General features: G+C 42.3%; 1 protein-coding gene across 6 annotated transcripts in view; it reads left to right on the top strand.

The window, feature by feature from the left end:
- IKZF3 (IKAROS family zinc finger 3) overlaps positions 1 to 16,945 on the top strand; it is a 37,838-nt gene that overhangs the window by 5,164 nt on the left and 15,729 nt on the right. For 4 of the 6 annotated variants that reach the window (XM_039565829.1, XM_039565828.1, XM_039565827.1 and 1 more), the window contains exons 1-3: positions 652 to 744; positions 3,064 to 3,117; positions 4,348 to 4,458. In XM_039565829.1, coding sequence (XP_039421763.1) covers positions 693 to 744; positions 3,064 to 3,117; positions 4,348 to 4,458 — 217 coding nt within the window. In that variant the 5' untranslated portion in view covers positions 652 to 692. Of the gene's footprint in view, positions 1 to 651; positions 745 to 3,063; positions 3,118 to 4,347; positions 4,459 to 16,945 lie in introns of those variants that run through there. The other 2 variants (XM_039565826.1, XM_039565825.1) reach the window with 1 other exon arrangement.

Here is a 16,945-nt window from a genome sequence, read left to right as displayed (position 1 = left end):
ATCAGAGACCCCATAAAGAGTTTACTTGGCCCAGATGCTTTCTTCAGAAAGCCATGGAAGCTGCGGATGCTGGAGAAGTATATTCAGTGGAGAAATTAGCTAGAATTTCTCTCCTTAATGGCCCAGTGTGGGTTGAAGGTGAAAAACTTGTTGGGGTGGAAGAGGTTGAGTGGTGCACATAGCAAAGGCACTGGCTTCAGATAAGGAAACTGGCTGTGTTTGCTCCATATGCTCTGATGGAAGGACTAACAGCAGATGGGATTTTCAAAGGTGTCTTCTTCCCTGTGTTGTTGGGCCGAAAAGTGCAGCTGGCAGGAAAAAGGCAGCATTCTGGTTTCATTCTGGGGACAAATAGGTGAAATTATAATAATTCAAGATATACCTCCCATTCTGTATTAAGGACAGAAAGCTATTAGGGTCACCAGTGATTTGAAAAATATCCATTTTAGGGTGGTTAAATTTCTCGTTGACTGTTCTGGCCAAATTCCAGGATAAAGTATGAATAGTGTTGCATATCAAAATACCATAGCACCTTTTTAGCAAGCTATTTGAATATTTTGGCTCCCTTTGCCTATTGGCGTAGAACACAGGATGGCCAAGGATTGGTTTCGAAAGCACATGAATTTTACTTCTGCTTTGTAAATGCACACTGTGCCTTGGCTGCAGCACGCAGAGACGGGCACCCTCTTCCCATGCACCCCAGCCAGTGGAGCTCTTTGAAGCTTGGGAAGACAAACGTGTTCTGTAAGTGATTTCCTGCCTTGTGTTTTTCTGAATATTTGGTAGAAAATTGGCCTTATTGGTATAGAATCAGGGATGGAATCTACCCACATGTTCTCCTGTCGCTGTGAAGGATCTGTGAAGGATACTCAGGAAAGAGAGCTGAGGTTAAATATTAAGAGATCACTGAGGCTGTAAGAAGCTGCTGGAGACTGATGCGGTAAAGAAACCAGGTGCTGGTGAGGGAAGGTCAGAGGCTTGGAAGTGAAACGAAGACCGGGATGTTTCTCAAGCAAGAAGAGAAATATTCTGTAGTGTGTCATCGCTCTTATCTCTTCCGAAGGGTTGTCCTGTCCAGCAGCCATCATGGGCATGAACCTGTTGTGTTCAACAAAATATGAATAAATTCATAGACTCCATCTCGGCAGGGAGCAGATGAGGGTCCAAGGAGGCTGAGCAGGTCCTGCTCAGCTCTCGTGGGGTTCGGGCAGAGCCGTTCTCCAGCAAGTTGTCCTGCAGCTGCCAGGGAAACCCAAGGAATGCAATGGTTTCTAAAAATATATAGTTATCCAGGAATATATGTAGAATTATTGGAATTCAAGCAGTCATGTAGGGGGTTCTAGTTTTTCCTTCCACAGCCTCCTGGAAGCTCAGGGGAAGACAGAATTGCTGCCAAGGTTTCAAAGGCACCCTGGGGCTTCAGACTGGGGCTTCAGACTGGGGCTTCAGACTGGGGCTTTGACCCAAATGAGCAACTGTGCAGGGTTTCTGAAAGCAATTAAAACCAAAATCAAGTGTTGCAGGACAAGGCAGATTTTGTTTAATTTTGTGCAAAATTACAAGGGTTTGCGTAATTTAAGTGTCTGTATTCATGGAATCACTGAATGTTTTGGGTTGGAAGGGACCTTAAAGCTCATCCAGTTCCACGCCCTGCCATCTTCCACTTGACCAGGTTGCTCCAAGCCCCATCCAGCCTGGCCTTGAACACTTCCAGGGATGGGGCAGCCACAGCTTCCCTGGGCTATTATTGCAGTGTAAAGGTAAAATCAATATTAGAGAAAATTTTGATTAATTTACCCATAATTTACTGATGTTTTCTAACCATTATTTGCTGTATAAATTGGTCCATCTGCTTCTTTGTACCTCAATTTTCCTGGCATAATAGAATGAAAATGAGAAATTAAGGGCTATAACTATACAGTTCCTTTTATTTATTTCAAAATATAGATTCAGTAAATATCTGAACTTTTTATCATTTAATTCTGTGACTATGATGCAAGGCCTTTATTTTGTTGCACACATTATCCCACCCTCTATTCATGCAGTTTTTTTGGAGTACCTCTCCTGATACCAGGCTGCCTCGCTGAAGAGTTACCAGAGCTTTATATTTTAACGTTGCAGAGACCACAAAAATGTTCCATATGCAGAGGAGGTAAAGACAGATAATTGTGGGGTAAATGTCACCCGTGGTTAACACCTCATGCCCACTGCCTGGGTGTTTCTGTTATGTAACTGCCAGGAAGAAATTTTCCCGGTCCAGGAACTATTATTTTTTAGGTTCAAAGCTGATAAAAGATGTTATGGCATGTAAAAAATAAAGAGGGGGAAAAAACTACGGGAAAGAAAGGAGGAAGGAAGCAGGTAACTGTGTCTGTATTAAGAATTCAGCCTCCTAACAATGAAATCTCAAGGCAGGGAGGCCTTGAGTAAAGGCATAACGGGACAGCTCAGGTCTGTGCCTCCAGTTCAACTCACCAGCTGAAATTTGGGCACTGCAGTGGGCAGTGGGAATATCTGCAGCTTGTGTTGCCTTCAAAGCTCTGCTGAGCCCCCAGGCTGGGAAACCAGGCCGCATGGGTAGTCCCTCTGAAAAATTTTTAAAATTCCTAGCATTTGATCCCTTCTGGAATTTCTCAGTGGGAATTAGACTTGCATTCCCATGAAAACCAAGTAGATCTCGTGAAGATAATGGGGGTTTCCCTTTGCATGGGAAGAGGAGTGTAAGAATATTTTTGTACTTTAGAGAAATTAACTTCCTACAGAGTTACTATGGCTGTACTGTGCTCACAGGGTACTCAATGAGTAAATCAAAAGCATAAGGTACTCTGTTCTATAACTTTTTGAAGTTAGGAAATCATATTTAATCCCTTTTCTGGGCACAGGCCAGTGCTCAGGATATAAAAAAGTGAAGCACAATACTAATTTGGTTTTTATATCTTTGAAATGTTTTCTTTTTCAATTTTACTTTCAGCCAAGAAAACAGGAATTTGTAAGATTGTAACAACTGTGTCGTGAACTGTTCTAAATATTAAGCACCTCAGGCTGCTCTTCTGTCTTTTGCAGATTCACAGCCCGGGATGGACCTCAGTAACCCTCAGGAACAGCCCATAGCTGCAGGTACGGTGCTGTTCAGTTATGTTCTTCCACCCTCTTTTGACAATTTTACATTTAAATGAAGAAAAATAACATGAATTGCAGCTGGTTTAGAGTCCCAGGACACTGAGTAACAGAGTCAAAAGTACAAAGAGGAGCATTAAAGGCAAAAAAAAGTAAATTTTATAGTTGAAATAAAACGGTGGAAGTCCAAGATAACATTGGAAAATTATAATAAAGTGGAAAAAAAAGCCTGTAGAAGGAAAGGAAACGTTTTCAAGAGAAAGCTGGAAGTTTTGATTAGGGAAGCAAGAATAATGCAATTCTCTTGGTTGACTGCATTTCTGAAAATATGAAAACAAACCTTGTGAGTGAGTTTGACAAGTGTTTCACTTTCTTGTTAATCAAAAAGTTGAGCTTCTTTCCATCTACAATGTAATATCTAGCTTGAGAAGGATTGGGGATGTTACCATCCAGCTATCAGTAGGTTAAAGAATTTACCAGCAATTTCACAGTATTACTGTAAATTTTAAAAATTCCCAGAATGTTTGAAAGAAAATACTGTCTGTTTTTTTAATGAAATACTGATCTGAAATTTGAAGAAATACACATAATATGGAGCTAGTTTGCATTGTGGGGTTAATGAAAGAGGCTTTATTTAAAACACTTCACCCGAATAGATTTCACTAAAGTTAAAAATGTTCTTTATTTCCGAGTAGAGAGGCTGGGATCTCTGGGATGCTGATCAGCATGATAATGTTGATATTTAAAAATACACATGTGGAATAACCAGAGAAGTGCAAGTGGGTTCAAAGAGGCCTTGATTACACGTGGTTGAGCAGTTTCCTGGCCTAGGGCCAGAATGATTAATATTTTGCCCAGAAGAACAAAGTGGAGCTGTGATTCCTTTGCCATGCTCCAAGAAGCTCCATCCCTGCTCACAGCAGTAGTCAGAGCACCTATGATAGAGTTAGATATACTGGGTTTTATTCCTGTTGTCATTTAGAACAACCTCCAGAATATTTAGATCTGAGCAAAAGCTGAAAATGGGTTCAAGGTGTGTGTGAGATCTTGTGTGGGACTTTGGGAAGTAAAATAATTCCCCAAAGTGCAGCCAGTGCATCCATAGAAATAATGTTATGGGCACTGTCAGCAGTGCTGAGAGTGTGCAGGTGCTTTGCGGGAATCACCTGGAAATATTATTGGAGAATAAATAGTTAATTATATTTTGCCCTTTTTTTTTTTTTCCTCCAGAAGAACAAGAGGATTTGACAGACTGTAATCTGAACAAATCCCAGGAAATGGAAAGCATGGATAATGTGGAAGATATGAAGGAACACAATCAGTCCAATGAAGAAGCAGGAGGTAAAGTAGAGCTGGAATTCTGAAAAATAATAGTTACACTTTGTCTTTTTATTCATCTGATTATGCTATAAGAGTATGTCTGTAAATGGAATAGCAATACAATTCATTTGGAGCATTTCAACATGGTCTAAGGAGGAGCAACCCTTTTCCATTGGGGAACCTCACGTGCATTTTACCAAGGTCAGTTTTACAGGAGCTATGAAAAATGGATGGGAAGATAAAAGAGCAAGTGCATCTGGTGAGCCTTTAATTTGTGTAGTAACATACAAATTCCTAAGAACAGTTTGCATAGGCAAATCCCGTGTTAGGACTGCAATTTTTTATTAATGCTGCTAAGTACTTTCATACCTAAAAAATAACTTGATAATTTATTCTTTTTTTTGAAAGAAAGAAGAAGTTATCTCAAATTCACAGGACCACTCAGGCCTGTAAAATTTAAAACTGTAGCAGCAATGCTGTACTTTAAACCGTGGGTGAAGGGGAGGTTGGTCAGTTTTCCATGTTTACTGTTGAATTTGAAGAATAAACCCTTCCTACGGGTCTGAGAGAAGACACAGGGATTAATTGAAAGAGTAAACCAATACGTACTGTCTTTAAAAACCAGAAGGCCCTCTTCATTTGTAGATAGAAGATAAAAGTAGCAGCTCCTGGAACTTGGCAATCTTACAGCCCTCAGAGCTCTGGGGTTTATATGTGTGTATGACATAGATGCTGAGCTTCTTACGTGCTGTAGAAGCTCCTAAATGGAGATCTCAGCATTAGCAACAGTTCCTGCCCATGATCTGAGAATGTTCATCTGTTCCAGGGGCCTCAGCCACAAGCAGTGAGGAGTGTGCCTGGTGGAGGATGTGGGGCACGTGCCCTGGGGAGAATGCACATGGTGTTGTTACCAGTTTCACAGTGCCTTTCTGTGCCACAGGTCTGTGGCAGTGCGGCAGTGCCAAGGGAAATTATGACTGTGGCTTTGGGTAGGAGTTTGAGGTAGAGTTTTTATCACACAAATCAAGTAAATCACTAAAGAATTATGTGTTTTGGCTGAGCAAGTAGCTTTGGTTGTTCCCTCTAACATTAATGTGATTATTTTGCAGAAGTTATTCTTTTGCATTATTGAAGACCAAACGTTTTAATCGGTTAACAAATTGCAAGCCAACATAAAACACTCAAGGGAGCGGTGAGATGAATCTCACTCAAGGATCTACAGTGTCGATATCTGGAACTGTGCTGGTCTGGCCTTTCTGGACAGTTTATGGAGAGACATCACACAGATTTTCTGACCAAATTTATGTGTCTGGCTTAGGGTGAAAAGCCTCATGTCCCCAGAGCAGCTGCTGCTTAGCAGGATTCTGCAGTCAGTCAAGAGTAGCTCAGTATAGATGTCTGCAATATAGAGCCTGCCTTGGGCAGGTGAGTTCTGCTCTGCTTACACTAAATACAGAAGTTTAATAGAATAGACAGAATATGGAAGACTTGAGCCTTTTCTACATCCAAGGCAGCTGATCTCTCAGATCCCACAGCACATAAAATATTCACAGCCATGCTCCAGCTCTTTGTCCACCCCTTGCACTAATTCCACTCACTAGCTCACTTTTCCCTGTGCTTTCCCAGTGTCCTGGCCCTTCACTCCTCCTGCTTATTGAGCTGTGGGTGCAGAAAGCCAGGACAGGGTTTCTTTCCCAACCCCCTCAGTACTGACCATCTGAGAGGAGTTGCTGTAACTTCTTCCCACCTTCCCATTCCTGGAGCCATGTCCGTACTGCTTCTATGCAGTGTCCAGGCACGAAGCAAGTTCTTTTTCTGTTCTCTGGCTGCCCTGTGCCTGCAGTACCATTTCTCACCCTCTTTTGCATACATTTAAGTCAGGAACAAGTTGGACATGTGAGAGATTGTTTGTATCGGTACTGCTTTTACCATTCATTTTTTATATTGCTGCTGATCTCTAAAAGTCTCTTTACCATTTGTTCTGGAATGCAAACACTGAAAATTTACATCTCAAAGACAATGCTATAAATATCAATAAAACATCATTCCCCTCCAGCAGCCTCCCTTACCATTAGAGCTCATTTATTATAAAGTGAGTATGAGCCTTCAGTACCACAGTGCCCTACTCCTTGCTGCTCACTGTAGGAATAAAGCCACGATTGCAAGGAGAAAGCTGGTTCAAACGCACAAAAAAGGTACTTCCAGCATCTCAGTGTAAAATGGCACAAAATAAAATATACATTGTGTTTTCTTCAGTGCTTCACACACTGTTCTCTACAGTCATTCTGATACCGGAAGCACAATAAATCTTAAATATTTAAGCATGCTGTGCTAGTACTCCAGGCCGTGCAAGGATCGGTAGGTGCACTTAAATTTCCTCCCAACAGCACCAGTTCAGTTGCTGTTGGAGACTGAAAATCACAAATAATCTCAGTTTTCATGTCATGCCCTCTATAAAGTAGCAGCAGCTCTGTTAGTCCCTGAGCAGTCCTCGTGGGTCAGTAACTACTGTCTGACTTCTATAAATGAAACCACATTCTGACAGTGCTGTCCTGGTGGGAGGATTATCTTTTGGGGATCACTAACCCTGGTAAAAATGAATATTTAATATTCTCCAGGATCACAGAAAAGAAATATTATCAGTATTGGTGATGGCTTTTGGGAAAAGGATTATGTCCTGCCTACACCTGAAAAACCTATTGGTGAAAAAAAAAAGCTCAATATCTTTATTTCGCACACTGATATAATCACTAATCCCCTCATTTTATATCAAATTTAAAGATAAATAACGGAAAATATTTATGTGATTCTCATAAATGTTAATCACTTTTGTGAGTGAGCAATTCCACTCCAGCACCTTCCCAATTCATCGCTGGTGACAGCCTGTGACACAGAAACCTCTCCTTTTTCTCTCCTGAACCCCCGCATGATCCGTGCCCCCGGGGTTTGTTCCATCTGCTGAAGGCCATCATAGGAACATGAGGCCACTGACTCATGGAGAGAGATCAGGCCTTCGATAACCTGATTTCCACTGCCTTAGTATGTCTGTAACATGTTTTTCTCCAGCACAATTATGTCTGGTTTTTCCATGTCTTGTCAGCCATCCGTAGTGAGTAGGAATCTTCCAGTTTCTTGGACTACATGTTTTTGTGACTCTTGCATTATTCATGGGTGACACTGTGAGTATGTTGTGCGGATTTATTCCGAGGCTTTGAGCAGAAGCTAGAGCCTGCTTAAGTCTAGATGTTGTCTAACTTGGTTTGATGGAGACTTTTATGCTAAAAGTGGTGCTGGGGTCCTTTTAAAAGCTTACAGACCGTTCATAAAAGCATTAAATTAATGTATAGGGCTGAAACACCATCACTGAGGCTCATTTGGTGTTAAAAAATACACTTTTTCAGCAAACAGTTCCATATTTGTACTTCTCTGAGCCTGTGCAAACACATCAGCTTATGGTGATGTTTATGTGTGTCCTGATACAGGTGAGATGCCACTGGAAACAGCTTAACTTGTCCTATTCCACCCCCTGTTAAAAGAGCTTCCATGATGATCATCGCTAAGTATCGGGCAAACAATTAGGCAGCAGGCTATAGTAAAATGGTAATTAAAAGCTTGATGGGGAAGAAGGAAAAAAAAAGAAACAAAACCCCGTTTTTTTGCCTCAAGGGACTGGAAGCTGCACGCTGTGGTGCACATGGTGTATGCTTGCCTGCAACCATAAAAATACACTGTTCCCATGGTGCTTCCTGTGTCTAGTCTGAAAAGAGACAAGCAGTGAGAGCGGGGGGGAAGCGCTTGATTTCCCCTGTTTCTTTATGTGCCCCCAACACTTACCTTTGGTGGCCAAAGTTGACATATCTTTAATTTAAAAATTAAATTTAAAAAGCCACGTTCTTTCCTCTGGGAGTCGCAGTCAAGCACGAATGTTTAATTATGTCTTAATTCTCTCAGCTGTTGAGGCAGACAACTTTTGGGGTGTTATGAATGTCAGCGAGCTTTCATGGTTGTGAGCTAAAAAGAGATAAAAGCCACATTTGTGGTTTATGGATGTTAATTGCTGCTGCACTGAGGTATGTGAGGGGGGCGGTTGAAAGGCTGGAGTGAGGCAGGAGAGGTGACAGAGCCTCGCTGGGGCGCTCAGCGAGGTTCCAGCGGTGCTGCAAGAACACGCACTTATCTGCCTGGAAAGGAAGTGCCGTTTTTTATCAGAATATTACATCTCCCAAGCCCAGCTCGAGCCCCGGCGCTCATGGGACTCGGGGTTATCTCACAACATCAGCAGAAGTTCAGTGCAAGGGGATTTCTGTAGTGTTAAACCCAGCAAGGAGTCTGTGCTGAACGGGTCGGGCTTCTCTGGGGGCTCTACTGGGTCTGAAAGCCGCGTTTTCCTTATCAACAAACGATCCTCTTGACTTTGTTTGAGCTCTTCAGACTGTGCCGTCAGCGGCAGGAATGCTGCCAGGCACGCTCGGTGACATCAACGGGGCGGTGGTGTCACCCAGCCTGTAAATGATTGACATCAGCTGGACTATCCTGAGCACTCAGCACTGACATAGACACTCGGATACTCTGACTGCCTGGAGATAATCAGAAAGTGCAGCTATTTCTCATTCTAATTAACCCATTATAGTGATTAGAAAATAGAATTTACTTTTGAGATATCCTGACTCCCAGTGGAAGCTCTCAGACAGAACAAGGGCTGGAAAGAGGATGGATGCACAGTTATTCAATAGATGATGGGCTTCCCTCCATAACTTTTAAAACTCCATTTTTCTTCAGTTCTTCTACAGTGTGTATCTTGGATCCATACAAAATAATTACCTGAAATTACAGGTGAGAGAAATATTTATTCCTTTGGCATCAAAATTAAATCTAGTCCAAGGCAGATGAGTTGTGATCCCTCCCAACTCCCCCCAGCAGAAATAAGTGAAGATGCAGAAAATGGCCCTGGGAACTCAAATCACATGATGTTGTAGGAAATAATCCATTTTTTGGAAATACAGATTAGTGGAAAGGAAATCAATTAATGGGGATGAGTCACATTTTGCCCCCAAACCAGGCTGTTCATTTGGCACAAAATGGGAGTTGAAGGGGCAGGTTCACTCTGCTTATGCTGCTGGAAAAGCATCGGGAAAAGGAAACAGATCCACGAGAGTCAAAACTTTGCTGAAATGCCACAAATATTTCTCTGAGCACTGGAATTGATGGCTCTTGTCTCTCGTTGCTGACTTTGCTGACTGACTTTTAACTGAACTATGCAGAGTTTGCACCGGGTGCTCGGTGTCTGTTTCACCCGGGATTCCTCGGGCCGGCGTTGCCGTGTCCTCAGCGCCGTCTCCTATCACGCTGCATTCGCTCCAGTTCTTGTTCCGGCTTTAGTTCCTTCTGCTCTGCAGGAGCGTTGGGAACTTTGTTAATCCGGAGTTCGGCTCCCTGTACTCCCGCGGAACAGCGAGTGGCTGCGCTCACCTGCCGTGCGTGCCAGCTGCACTCTTCTCCTGCCTCTCCTGGTGCAGGAGCTCCACCTCCAGGAGCGGCTCTGGGAGCTGCAGGTGCTCCCGGACGGGCGGTTTGAGTAACCCTGGTTTTCCAGGGAGGATTGGATTTGTTGTACAGGTCTGAATCACAGACTCCTGGGAGCGTTTAGGCTGGGAAAGAGCTGTAAGATCAACGTTACTAAGGGAACACAGAGAAGATGCACATGCTTCTCTAGAAGACTATGCTAAAAGTAAACTACAAATATTTAATTACAAGAACCTCAAATAGGAGAGAACATAGGTGTAATCTAAAATTCAAATCAAGATTATTTACTACTGGATTTTTTTTATAGTTCAGTCAAATCAGTGCACTGTTCAGGGGGTTCAAGAACATCTGAACCAAGCTCCTGCCTTCAGTCTATATGTGTTGAAATTCCTCAGGTATTTATCACAGATTTCCCAGTTCTTCGTATTATTTTATCTTATTTTCTCTCCATATTTTATTTTTCTTACAAGACTATATTGCATTGTCAGAAAGGCTCTTGGGAGATGAATTTACAAAGATTAAATGAAACTACACTGAATTTCTCAGGTTTGAAGTTCATTTGAAGCACAGTTGACCAGAGTCGACCATGCCTGAGTGGTCACATTAGTGATTGGTCCCTCGATATAAGTAATGCCAGCGATTATCTGAATTTAACATGTGGCCTTTCTCAGTCTGACTGTTGGGTCCAGATGTTCTCTGATTAACTGTCTCATTGAAGTCTGATTTAACGGTTGTGATTGTATCTGCCTTACTGGACTTCAGGAATTGTAATTTTAGGAATGTTTTCTCTGGGTGATGGTATCTTAACAGCAAAGGAAGGGAAGAGCTCATGCAGTTTCATCTTTTTCTGTGTTTTTTTGTAAGAGGAAGACTTTAAAGATATTCAAATCTGAAAGGATAACATTAACAGGTGTCAAAATTAAAACAAATTTCATCTGGGACAGGTGTTGGAGAACCTGGGCCCTGCAGGCATGGGGATGTGGGATGGCATTGCCTCTGTGCTCCCATCCAGCAATGGGGGTGTAGAATGTCAAGTAAAAATGGCAAATTATTGCCACTTTTTAAAATTAAACAACCAAAATAAAATCCCATGATAGCTGAGCATACACTAGCCATATTTTTCCAACCTCTAGCCCAATTTGTCCCAGGGAATGTCATTCTGCTTCCCCAAACTCTGTTTGTATCTTCAGTTAAGAACATTTAAATGCAGTTAAATGAAGTTAAATTCCATTTCCTTCTCTAAACCCAGCATTGCACAGTGTTGCTGTACAGTTTGTCCTGTTTAACTCCAGCTTTGGGAACACTCAGTTCCGAGGAACATTTCTCCTTTATCCCTATTCCTGTTAGTATAACGTCATCATAATTTGGAAACCTATTGAGTCAAAATCCTAAAAAAACACTAGAGTATTATTATGCAGAAAATGATGATAGTGGGGAAATATTGTGTGTGAAAGTATAGATTTACACAGGAATATTAATCTTTATAAGAAAAATTATTGGTTTTAGTTAGATGCTTGAAGAACCAGTTACATAATTCAAGTTTCCTGACTCATATGAGCTTGGAAATGACGTGTGTTGTTTGGTTGGGGTTATTTCGCAATTAATTGTACAACTAGATAAATTACACTATGCTTTAATGATAAGAGGCACTGGTATTAATGAAGTAGAAAATACACATCTGAGCACTTGGAAAATGATGCCTGGCTGATTTTTTTTTAATTTTCTTTCCAATTTTCAGTGCTGCATTTCAATTTGATTTGTTTCTATTTTTGTTTCAAGTCACAATAAAACCAAGGAGACTCATTACCATTGAGCCTGCACTCCACAAAGGGGAATGCTGAAAGTTTCTCTCCTATATTTAGAAGTGAAATTTCCACCAGGTGCATTCTGCACTGGGTCATTTAGGAATTACTACTCATGTCTGCTTTATAAAGTATCTAAACAAAATAAAGTACTAGGGGTTTTTTGTACAAAAATGGCTACTGAACAACAGTACAAAAAATACTAAAAGGCATAAAGATAAAATAAACCCAAAGCCAATATGTCCAAGTAATAAATACAATATTTGGGACTTTTTGTGCAGAAGTCTCTGCTTTGGCCCATAGTGACACAAAAAGGAACCTGAGGAATGGGACAGGCCCAGTGTCTGCACTCTGCAAGGGCATTTCTTGTCATCACGTCCTGGTTGGGGTGGTTGTCTCGGCTGTCTGGCTGGAAGTTAATTCTGCTGTGAGGTGATTGCTCTTCCTTTGTTGGCAAACAGTGATCTCATAAAAGCTGTTGGGAAAAAGGGAGCCCAGGCTGGAGTCAGAGGGTAAACAAAGCCAGGGTGGGCCAAAAAAGCTTGAAATCCTTTCCCTTCCCTAGATGGGTATCTGCAGTGGGGTAGAAGGAAAACATGGAGAAAAGTTGTCTTAACTCTGCTTGGGTTGTCTCATTAAAAAAAAAGATCTCATGTTGCTGTTGTGTCACTTCACATTTTATAGTTCCCCATTAGTTACAGTGTCCAAATTTTCAATATATGCATGTAAATGTTTTCTTCTTGTTAAGGAAAAAAACTTAGACATAGCATTGGTTATCTTAATAATTTCCCCCCAGTTTATAATTTTTATGGGATGTACTACTCTCTTTATTCACTAAGGAATGTGGATTATTTTATTAATGACTTATCTTTGCCCCCAGTGTGTTGATTCCATGGCTGAGGTATTTCTCACAAACATGCAGGATTCTGCCTTGAATTTGGAAACTCCAACGACTTTTTCAGCTTCACCACTCTCTGCCTCAGGCTGGGTTAGGTACAGGAGTTTCTCCTTCTGGAGGGGAGCAGCTCTGGCGTGTGTCTGTCGGGTTTTGTGGAGATAATAGTGATGAATCATCAGTTAATACCTGTCAAACCCAGGTAGTCACAAGAACCCTCCAATATGCCCCGTATCGACTCCCTTCTTGTTCCTCGGCATCTGAATCCCATTAACAGCTGTCAAAACCTGGTAAACTATTTATATGCTTTCACAATTTGTTTAATTGGATAGTTAGGAAATGGCATACAAGAAAAGCTTTTCTTTTTCCTTTTTTTTTGCTTTAGTCTGGTTGAACATCTGTAGCATTAGGGGCTCATTATCTCTGAATTGGCACAGCAAATCAGCAACATCATTAAAATGCCACATTAAGATGATTAAGTTTCTTTGTTACCCAGTTGACTTTTTGCATGTGCTGAGGATTTCACGATTATGACCCCACTCCTTGTAAAACACTTGAGCTACATCACCCTTTCCTGCCGTTGTCTTTAATGGCTTCTGGGTTTTATTCCTTGTGCTTTTCTGATCGCTCCTGGTAAACTTTGCTTAACAACAGGACAAAACTTATGTTCTCTCTATTTGATGCCAGAGTCTCAGATTAAATGGAGAATTTTGGGGGTTTTCATTCCGAAACTTCCTCCTAGAGAAAACAGCTAAGATTCAGAAACCTTCCAACTTGCCCTCTTATTTGGTGCTCTTGACTCTTTTATTTCTGCATTTTCAGCCTGGAGAAGAGAAGGTTGTGTGGATACCTTAGAGCAGCCATCTGCTCTAAGACCCATCTGAAGGGACCTAAAAGGAAGCAGAGAGGGGCTCTGCTTCAGGAAGTGGAGTGACAGGACAAGAGGGAATGGCTTTAAGCTGAAAAAGGGGAAATTCATGTTGGATATATGGGAGAAATCCCTCCCTGGTAGGGTGGGGAGGCCCTGGCACAGGGTGCCCAGAGAAGCTGTGGCTGCCTCATCCCTGGAAGTGTCCAAGGCCAGGTTGGACGGGGCTTGGAGCAACCTGGGACAGTGGAAGGTGTCCCTGCCCATGGCGGGGGATGGGACTGGATGAGCTTTAATGTCCTTCCAACCCAAACCCTTTGTGATCCTATCATTTTATAGAGCACACACAAGCACTGTTTGGGTGGTGACTCAGTCTGAAGTTGCCACCGCAGCTTTATTTTGGATTTTTTCCAGAACCCATTGTTTTTACAGTGTTTCAGGTGAAACAAAAATATTACTCTGGAGTATGTCTTTCATCTTGTAATCATCTCCCCAGGAAATGAAACCATGTGCATCAGCCTTAACGCATCACACCGGTACTTTGTTCTGTAAAAGCTGCAGCTTTTTTTTCTCAGTGTATATTAACTCCATGAATGGCCTCAAGAAAAATAGTTCCCTGGCTTGGACTCCATGAATGCTTTTCTCTTACACAGTTTTTACTTGTCTAATAGAAGAGATGATAGCACTTCTTTTTTCCACTGTGTGAACTTTGTTAGTTTTTAGGGATAATTGTGTTTTTCCTCGGTTAAATTTCCCTATTCTACATGAAGTCACAGCTTCCTTCCTCTTGATTGAGGCAGACCAGCCTGGAAACTCCCTGATCTAATAAAATATGTTGATATGATTTTTAAGTGACAGATACAAACCTTCCACACAGCTGCCAATCTCCTGATCACATGGTATTCCCTGTGCGTGCCAGTACAGAGAAAAGTCTGGGCTGAAAAAGGAATCCGGTGGCTCCAGACTCTACAATCACTTGGTTAATTTTAGTTCAACCTGTACTGAGCCATTTTTTCCTCAGATTGCTTTGCATCAAAGCTGTCTCCTGTCTGACTGTCAGGGAGGCGAAGCAGACTCTAAACCATAACAGGTGAAAAAATCCCAACCCTTCCAATTTCTATTTGGGTTGAAAAAGCCTCTTTCCTTGTGGCTTCTGCTGGTCCCATTCATCAGAAGGTGAATTTTTCTCTGGAAGTCCTTCAAATACCTACAGGAAAACATTTCAACTTTGGATGTCATGGACAGCCAGAGTGATGGTGATGTTTTTTGTGAAAGCAGGCATGGAAAAGCCTTGATCAAAACTCAGGTGCATCCTCCTCTGTTACTACAAGGAAACACAAGCCTTACGTGCAGTATGGAAAGTGCAGAGGTGATTATTTTCCACGGTGGAACCATAAGATGGTTTGCCCAGTTTGCACCTGGGACATGCCATGGGGGGCTCAAACCAGCGCCCACACTGTGCCACACAGACCCTGGCACAGCTCTGGAGCTGTGAGCCAAGAACTGTGGTGAGAAAGAGCAGCAAACAGCACAGAACCCTCTGTTGGAGGTCACAGCTTGGCCTCCACTGCTAAACAACCGTGTGTGATGCAGACGAAAGGTGAGACGTTAAGTAGAAAGTGGGAATTGAAATTGTTTCTGAAAGCACCAACAAGGTGCAGCTGCACCGGGTACTTCCTTTTACCATGCTGGGCAGGATGTAGCAAATTATTTTGGAACTGCCTCCTTTTGAGAGGGAAAAAACAACCAACCAACCAAAAAAGCTTTTTTTTTTTGTTTTTTTGTTTTTTTGTTTTTGTTTTTTTGGTTTTTTTGTTTTGTTTTGTTTTGTTTTGTTTGGAAAAAGGATTGGTGTTGAAATCTGCTTTCAGCAACTGGCAATCATTTTTCCTTGGAATGATGGAAATGGTTGTATAAACTAATTTTGAAGGAGTCTTGATAGCAGGATCACCCTTGCACCCATGGGCATGGAGTTGGCAGCAGAAGGCACCTGCAGAGGAAGCCTTGGTTCTGTGGAAGCAGGAATCCATGGGATGTGAAGAATAGTTGGTACTGAAGAATCCACAAAGAAAAACAGCCCATTTTGGGGTGAATCTGGAGCTCCCTCTGACCCTCTCAGCAAACACCCAAACCCACATGAGCTCATCAGAGACTGGGGCAGCAAGTCCCAGCAGCAAAATCTAAACGTTTTTCCAGGATAGGAGGATAAAAACACACAGTAGGAGAGAAAACCCCATTCTTCCATCAATATCCCCATCCAAAGAGAGAGCAAGAGGGATCTCAGAGTTTTCCACACTACTGTGGGGTCTTGGGTAGGATAAACAAATCATCACCCACCTGTTTCCTCCACCTCAGCCCTAAGTCAGACAGAGTGGCAGAGCTTAATATAATCAATTAGGAGAGAGGAGTGATTTTGTCCCTAAAATGTAGCTGAAAATTTTGGTTTCATGAAAGTTTAGGTTGCCAGATCTTTCTTTTTCAATGCTTCTTTTATGTCGCCACCTCATTTTCACTGCCACCCATTGTTTGTTCTCAGCATTTGATGTGGTTTATTACTCAGAACCAGAGCTAATACATATTCAGCAGTTCATGTTCTGTACTTTGGAGAAAGGACAAGTGATTCAGTGCCAGATTGAACTGTCTAACCCTCGGCTGGAGGGAGGAGCAGGTGGCCAGAGAACAAGACTTTCAAACAGGAAGCTGTGTGGTGCATCTCGTGGTGCTCGTCTTCACTCGGTAGCTTGAGGCACAACTTGAGTTTCAACCATAATCTGTCTCTTGTCAGAGAACCATGGAATGGTTTGGGTTAGAAGGACCTTAAAGCTCATCCAGTTCCATCCCCTGCCATGGGCAGGGACACCTTGGACACCTTCCCCTATTCCAGGTTGCTCCAAGCCCTGTCCAGCCTGGCCTTGGGCACTTCCAGGGATCCAGGGGCAGCCACAGCTTCTCTGGGCACCCTGTGCCAGGGCCTCCCCACCCTCCCAGGGAGCAATTTCTTCCATATACCCAACCTAAATTTTCCCTCTTTCACCTTAAAGCCATTCCCTCTTGTCCTGTCACTCCAGCTCATGATGAATTGTCCCTCTCTGGCTCCCTTGTGACCCCGTCAGACACTGGAAGGTGCCATGAGGTCTCCACACAACCCTCTCTTCTCCAGGCTGAGAAGAGCCCCAACTTTCTCAGCCAGCTTTAAGTAGAAAAAGCTGTCCTGGCAATTATTAAGGATTTTAATGGAAGTGCTGGTGGTGTTGGAGTTAATCGTGGAAAGGAAATTCAGCACCCTAAGATGGGAATCATCAGCTGTTTATACAGTGTGACCAATTTGCGTGTATTTTTACTCTGTTAGTAAATCATTAGCTGCTTGTTACATCCACCTTTGTCATGGAGCTGCATTCATTTAGGCAATGCCTTTGGATT

The sequence above is a fragment of the Corvus cornix genome, chromosome 27, assembly GCF_000738735.6.
Source record: "Corvus cornix cornix isolate S_Up_H32 chromosome 27, ASM73873v5, whole genome shotgun sequence".
Taxonomy (NCBI): domain Eukaryota; kingdom Metazoa; phylum Chordata; class Aves; order Passeriformes; family Corvidae; genus Corvus; species Corvus cornix.
Note: the sequence above shows the minus strand (reverse complement) of the source record. Positions and strands in the feature narration are given on the sequence as shown.